Genomic DNA, 7,530 nt, shown 5'->3' on the forward strand with positions numbered 1-7,530 from the left:
TTCTCTGTTGTTTTCGCGATTTTGTTTCCCCTCATAAATATGCTACTTCAGCTAAAGTCATGTATAGCATAAATTGGAAAGAAAATACTATTTTCGGGATGAGGTGGCGTCGGGGGTGCTTTATCTGTGAGGCTTTTCATCGGGGGTGCTTTACGGTTTTCCTATTAGGCTTTTCCCTCAACAAATATGGCGGACGCTGCGCCCTGATTCCCTGTCATGGGACAATAAGCATGGCGGCCGCTGTGACTCGGTGAGTGTGTGGTTGTGCAGGAGAACTTTCGCTGGTCGTATTGCTGGGGAGGTGACTTCTGTGGGTCTTGTTCAGACTTTGCCTCTAATAACGCCTATAGTCCTACCTAGGACACTGCCTTAGTACAGAGTGCCATGCAGCAGCCACAGGGAATGCACACAGTGCCCAGCTGGTCCCATACATTGTCCATATGCCTAGTAGTGCAGGGGTCCTCAACCTCCGGCACAACAGGTGTTGTAAAACTACATCTCCCATCATGCACACTTGCTTGGCTAAACCACAGAAGTTAAAGGAGCATACTGGGAGTTGTGGTTTCACAGCAGCTGGAGTGCTGAAGGTTTCTGATCCCTGGCCTAGTGCGTACAGAACGCCATGTCATGTACCCAAATGGTGCGCAGTGAGGGCCACCAGCTATAGGTGCCATGTTTTACCCACATAGGGATGTTCTGCGCTACTGACAAACACTGCAAAGAAAACACAATACTGTGCCCACACAGATCCACAGTGCCCGCATAATGCCATACTGTGACCAGACCGCTGACCATATATTCATCAAATGCACATCTACAGTGAACTAGTGCCCAGACCGCGCCATACTGCCCAAATATCAAGTATGTACGGTCCCTATTGACTAGGACACAGTGCCCGGTCACCAAGCCAACTATAACTTACCACCCTGCGGGTTCCCTTTGATTCTACTTCTCAGTGCAGCAAAATAATGCTGACAACAGCTGGTAGCGCTAGTAATGGCTCAGTGTTGTCACTAGTTTTAGGCTGGTTTCACACGGGCGTTGCGGATTAGGTCAGGATGCGTTCAGGGTGCGTTCAGTGAAACTCGCACTATTTTGCAAGCAAGTTCAGTCAGTTTTGTCTGCGATTGCGTTTATTTGTTCAGTTTTTTCCGCGCGGGTGCAATGCGTTTTGATGCGTTTTTCACGCGCGTGATAAAAAACTGAATGTTTACAAACATCATCTCTTAGCAACCATCAGTGAAAAACGCATTGCACCCGCACTTGCTTGCGGATGCAATGCGTTATTCACGCAGCCCCATTCACTTCTATGGAGCCAGGGCTGCGTGAAAAACGCAGAATATAGAACATGCTGCGATTTTCACGCAACGCAGAACTGATGCGTGAAAAACAATGCTCATGTACACAGCCCCATTGAAATGAATGGGTCAGGATTCAGTGCGGGTGCTATGCGTTCACGTCACGCATTGCACCCGCGCGGAAATCACGCTCGTGTGAAAGGGACCTTACTGTATTTCTCCAGTCCCGTCCCGTCTCCTGACCTGTCTGTTTTAGAAAGTACTTGTATCCCCCGTGTAATAACAATTCTGAAGCGTTTATTCTAGGTTGTATCATCACTCTGTTATTCCTGCTAGAAGTTTGCAATAAAGGTCCAGCTGGGTGTTACCAGATGGGGGGGTGTCCCTGCACAGTCTGACGCTGGCAGCACTGATTGGATAGTGAGTTTTTTCTTTATTACTGCACTGTGAAGTAGCCTTATAGTGTTTCATTAGATACGGTACAATTCTGTATTGGTATAATGACAGTACTTGATTAGTGTCAAGGGACACGCCCAAACTAGTTACACCCATCTGAACCTTCATCCCCCCACCCCCGCTCCACTCTTTTTAGTGACACAGCCGACAACTTGGATAGCAAAGAGGAAAATAACAGTATCTAAGAGTTTTTATTCATAAAACCGCTGAAGTCCTCTGACACTGACAATAAAATACACAGGGGGAGATTTTCCAAACTGGTGTAAAGTAGAAGCGGCTTAGTTGCCCCTAGCAACCAATCAGATTCCACCTTTTAATTTTCCAAAGGAGCCGTGAAAACTGAAAGGTGAAATCTGATTGGTTGCTATGGGCAACTAAGCCGGTTCTACTTCACACCAGTTTGATAAATGACCCCCATAGTATCTCACTCTATTGTCAGTGTCTGGGGAAGTCAAGACGAAACGCGCCAGCCTGTACGTGATTTTATGGTGTTTTTATCCTGATCTCTGGATCCTCCATTTGTTCCTCTTTGCTCTCCAGGTTTAAGGGTACATTCACACGACCGTGTGTAATCCTTTCCCTTTTTACGGTCCACAAATAACGGAACCGTGAGTCCGCATTTTGCGGACAAATGACTTCCGTTTGTGTTCCGTGTGTCTTCCGTTTTTTACGGTCCGTAAAAAATGGAAGGAAAAAAAAAGATAGAGAAAAAAAAAGAATTATTAAGGGTCCATTCACACGTCCGTACTTTGGGTCCGCATTTGTTCCGCAATTTGCAGTCCCATTCACTGTCAATGGGGCTGGAACGGATGCGGATCCGCATCAGTTTTTTCGGGATCAGTTTTTTCAGGATCCGCAATTCCGTTCCTGAAAAAAAATTGCGGACCAGAAAAGGCATTTTCTATTATAGTGTCTGTGATGTGCGGTCCGCAAATTGCGGATTGCACATTGCAGGTGTCCGTGTTTTGCGGCTCCGCAAAACACTTATGGACGTTTGAATGGACCCTTAGGCCTTCAAAAATACGGAAACGGATCCGCAAAAACGGATGACATACGAAAACCATTCCGTATGTCATCTACATTTTGCGGATCCATTGACTTGAATGGGGCTGTGGACCGATCTGTGCGGACAATAGTAGGACAAGCTTCATATTTTTGCGGACTAGAAATGCGGAAACAGATTTTATTCACCCATAGAAATGAATGCATCCGCATCTATTCCGCAAAATGCGGAACGGATGTGGATCGGATGCGGATAAAATTATACGGTCGTGTGAATGTACCCTTAGCTGTGCCTACGTCTGGCCGGTTTGCACCACAGCTGGTAGCGGCGGCCCTTGGAGTCACCTATACGCCTGCTTGTTGCGTCCTACACAACCCTACCCGGCAAGCGACTTTGCACATCTTCCTCCTTCCCTTGGATGGTGAGCATCTACGCCAGGGATCAGCAACCTCCGGCACTCCATCTGTTCAGAAACTACAACTCCCAGCATGCTTCATTCACTTCTATGGGAGTTAGGAGAGCAGTCGAGCATGTTTGCTTGCTGGGAGTTGTAGTTTCACTGCAGCTGGAGTGCCGAAGGTTGCTGATCCCCGGCTGCCAGCCGCCACCAATACCATTTACCGGTATTTCTGGAATTATGCAAAAGAAAAATCTAATTCTTGAATTGTATTCGTAAATCTCCGTCCGATATTGGAGAATATTAATTGCACAGGCGTATAGGCTGATCTGACAAAATGGGTCCTCGGAGGCCCCTCATTATCATATAAAGAACCGCTCACGCCCATGTTCCCTGCGATTTAAAGCCTCTATAAATGTGCAATAATGTTTTTACGAGAAAACGTCCCTAATGGGGGGGGGGAGTATGATTTTATGTATTCAGCTTCAGAAAGGCCTTGTCTTATGACATTCTGCTTTGCAGCAGCAGAGTCTCCAGAATCTGTACCTTAAAGGGGATGTGGTAGGGGATAGCCAGCTGAACACTGGGGGGTCCGAAACCCTGGGACCCCAACCAACTACAAGAATGGGGGTCCCGTACCCCTGTTCAGATGGCACTGCCGCTCCATTCATTCTCTATGGGGGCACTGGAGATGGCCAAGCAGAGCTGCTCCCATAGAGAATGAATGGAGCAGATACGACCTGCCGCTCCATCAAAACGGTGGAAAGGGGGCCCTTTTTCTTGTGATCATTGGGGGTCCCAGTGGTCGAACCCCCAGCAATCAGCTTGTTACCCCCTATCCTGTGAATAGGGAGTAACTTAAAAACAATCCCTTTAATAGCTGTAAATAACGCTTTGATCCAAAAATCACAGCAAGAGTTTCTTAAAGGAGCACTCCCACAAAAATGTTTACTCTCTGACCTGCTTGAACAGGTACATGATGTAAACTGTAGTGTATCTTCTTACTAGTATTTGTGAGTTACATGCTTCCTTCTGATCCTCAGCTGTGTCATGTGACCAACTCTCTGATCTCCAACTGACACCGGACAGGAAGTCGGTTACTTCTCTATTCATTCCTATGAGACTGACATTGAGGCTCCCATAGGAATACATGAAGAAGCTGAATTCCTTGACACAGCTGAGGATCAGAAGGGAGGTTATAACTCTCGAATACAGTCACTGGTCACTACAGTTTATATCATGGACCTTTCTAAGGCTACTTTCACATCTGCATTGTTAATTCCGGGTTTTGAGATCCGGCAGAGGAGGCGGTCACCATTATGGATGCATTGTGGCTGTCTCTGTCATTAGGGCACTTTGCCTGCATTATGGGGGGCTCTTACAGTCACTGTTATGGAGCAGTGTGCACAGGTGTTATGTGATAGTCACGGAGAATGTCCTATATTTGCAGCCTCTGGCAGACGCCGTCTCCCCTAGTGCAGTGCCGCGGCCTGCACGTTAGTCTCAGGACGCAGAAGGCCAAGACGGGGGCAGAACACATATGGCTGACCAGGCAGCAGCGGGATCCCTATGTGAAGGCAGCACAGGCTCAACATTACCGCTGCCGCAGCGCCTTTAAGCTGCTGGAGATCGATAAGGAGCATAAAATCCTGCAGCCGGGAAATCGAGTTGTAGATTGCGGTGCGGCACCCGGGGCCTGGAGTCAGGTGCTGGTTGACAAAGTAAATTCCTTGGGACAAGGTGAGGAAAAATGTAAAACGTGTATAAGTGGAAACAGTCAGCAGGGAATTCCCTGTTACACCAGACACAATGCCTTGTGGGGCTCGCTCAGCTGAATGTAATGATACTTCTCACTTAGCGACCCATTCCTTCATTCTGGAGAAAAGTAATTTTAATCCATAGGCAAATGAGCAGTTAAAGGGGTTTTCCCATCTCAGACAATGGGGGCATATCACTAGGATATGCCCCCATTGTCTGATAGGTGCAGGTTCTACCTCTAGGACCTGCACCTACACCGAGAACGGAGCGTGGAAGGTGGTGGCCGGAGAACCCTGGGTTTCCCAGGTCTGGCCACCGCCAAGCGCTCTCCCCATAGAAGTGAATAGGGGCGCACCGCGCTTGTGCGGCCACTGCTCCCATTCATTTCTATGGGGCCGACAGAAATAGCCGAGCCAGTGCTATTCGACGGCCCCATAGAAATAAATAGAGGGCGGCTGCGCATGCCCTAGTAGCCTATCTGATATTGATGACCTATCCTGAGGATAGGCGAAAAACAAGATTGGCACCGGCAGCATCTCACATCATCCGAATTTTATTGCGACCTCAAGACATAGTACAAAAAATGCAGCAACGTTTCGGCTGATACTCAGCTTTTGTCAAGCCTAATGACATGATCACAATCACATATATATATATATATATATATATATATATATACCCCACATATAAAAACACCCCCCCTCATAATCGCAGGTCATATCATTTACCAATCCCTATCTCCTGTGTATTAGCCTAATGGGTTATTGCCTTTCACCTGACCACGAGCATGATGTGGCGGTATCCACTATGTCGGCGTTGCTTCTACCTATGTTCTACTGCTATCCTGAGGATAGGTCATCAATATAAGAAGCCCTTTAATTACCTTTTACATTGGGGAGTTTTTATAACTTAGTTTTCTAACTTACAGGAGAAAACCCAGTGGGGGAGATTTATCAAAACTGAGCCCCTTTGGAAAATGAAAGGATTAGGGTCCATTCACACGTCCGTAGTGTATTGCGGATCCACATACAACTGCCTATTCTTGTCCGCAATGGCGGAAGATCAGGGGTGCGCTCAGGAAATGCGGACAGCACACTGTGTGCTGTCCGCATCCATTCCTGCCCCATAGAGAATGAACGGGTCTGCACCCATTCCACAATTGTGGACCCATTCTGCGGACGTGTGAATGGACCCTTAATCTCTGTATCAGTTTTGATAACCCCCCCCATTTGTACAAGGGTACATTCACAAGACCGTATGTATGATTTCTTCAGTGTGTTTTCCGCATTTGAATGTCCATTTTGCAAGCGACAGAACATATTCTTGGCTGCAAATGCAGACCACGGAAATCAATGAGTCTGTAACACGGACATCATCTGTATTTTGCAGACTGCAAAATACATACAGTCGTTTGCATGCCCCCTAATCAGACATACATGGGACGTCCCCTTCGTTCAGCTCGGTCATATCTGCTATCTGGCTTCCATTCAGTTCAGTTTTTTGTTGTTTTTTTCTCTCTAGACCCCGCGAAGCGTGTAGGATTCGTCCTGGGAGTTGATCTTCTCCGCATAGCTCCGCTGGAAGGGGCAGTTTTCCTCTCTAAATGTGACCTTACCGACCCTGCCACCCACAGGAAAATCATTGATCTTCTCCCTTCCGGACAGGCAGACGTCATCTTGAGTGACATGGCTCCTAATGCCAGCGGGATCAAAGAACTGGATCACCAGAGACTTGTCGGCACGTGTCTGTCTCTCGTGGACTTCTCTGGCACGGTTCTGAGGCCCGGGGGGAACTTATTGTGTAAGATTTGGGATGGAGGAGAAAGCAGTCTAATAAGAGACAAGCTGCAGCAGAGATTTCAGATCGTGAAGACCGTGAAGCCTAAAGCCAGTAGGATGGAGTCTTCCGAGATCTATCTACTGGCAAAATCACACAGGAGCAATAAAGCCCCAAACTGATGCTATGTATTATGTATTGTACTGCTGCTATGTATTACAGATTATTATTATTTTGAGCAAAATATTAAAGGGGTCATGATGGGGGTAGGCATTTGCACTCCTGTGAGCGCCACAACCGTATCTCAGCTCACTGAGCACAGTGCCGTCCATTGTATGGTGGCTGTGCTTGGTATCACAGCTCCGCTCACTTCAATGGGGCTGAGCAGCGCCTAGGTCATGTCACTGGTGAACCTGTCGTCACTCGGCCTAGGCAAAGCTGAGAGAAGGCCGTGGTGCAGTTGCCAGTGCCTTCTCAAACAGCTGATTCAAGGGGGTCCTGAGTGTTAGGCCCTGTTCACACGGGCGAGTATTCCGCGCGGATGCGATGCGTGAGTTGAACGCATTGCACCCGCACTGAATCCCGACCCATTCATTTCTATGGGGCTGTGCACACGAGCGGTGATTTTCACGCAACACTTGTGCGCTGCGTGAAAATCGCAGCATGCTCCTCTTTGTGCGTTTTTCACGTAACGCAGGCCCCATAGAAATGAATAGGGTTGCGTGAAAATCGCAAGCATCCGCAAGCAAGTGCAGATGCGGTGCGATTTTCACGCACGGTTGCTAGGAGACGATCGGGATGGAGACCAACATGGTTATAAGGGAAAGTAATAGCATTCTGAA

At 47.7% G+C, this 7,530-nt stretch overlaps 1 protein-coding gene across 1 annotated transcript; it reads left to right on the plus strand.

The window, feature by feature from the left end:
• The first annotated feature begins 193 nt into the window (after nt 1-193).
• On the plus strand, nt 194-7,314 carry MRM2 (mitochondrial rRNA methyltransferase 2). Its single transcript, XM_044304366.1, has 3 exons — nt 194-250; nt 4,605-4,894; nt 6,434-7,314. The coding sequence occupies exons 1-3, from the start codon at nt 231-233 to the stop codon at nt 6,868-6,870; spliced, it is 747 nt and encodes a 248-aa protein (XP_044160301.1). The 5' UTR covers nt 194-230; the 3' UTR covers nt 6,871-7,314.
• Nucleotides 7,315-7,530: the final 216 nt, after the last annotated feature.

The sequence above is a fragment of the Bufo gargarizans genome, chromosome 8 (assembly GCF_014858855.1).
Source record: "Bufo gargarizans isolate SCDJY-AF-19 chromosome 8, ASM1485885v1, whole genome shotgun sequence".
Taxonomy (NCBI): Eukaryota; Metazoa; Chordata; class Amphibia; order Anura; family Bufonidae; genus Bufo; species Bufo gargarizans.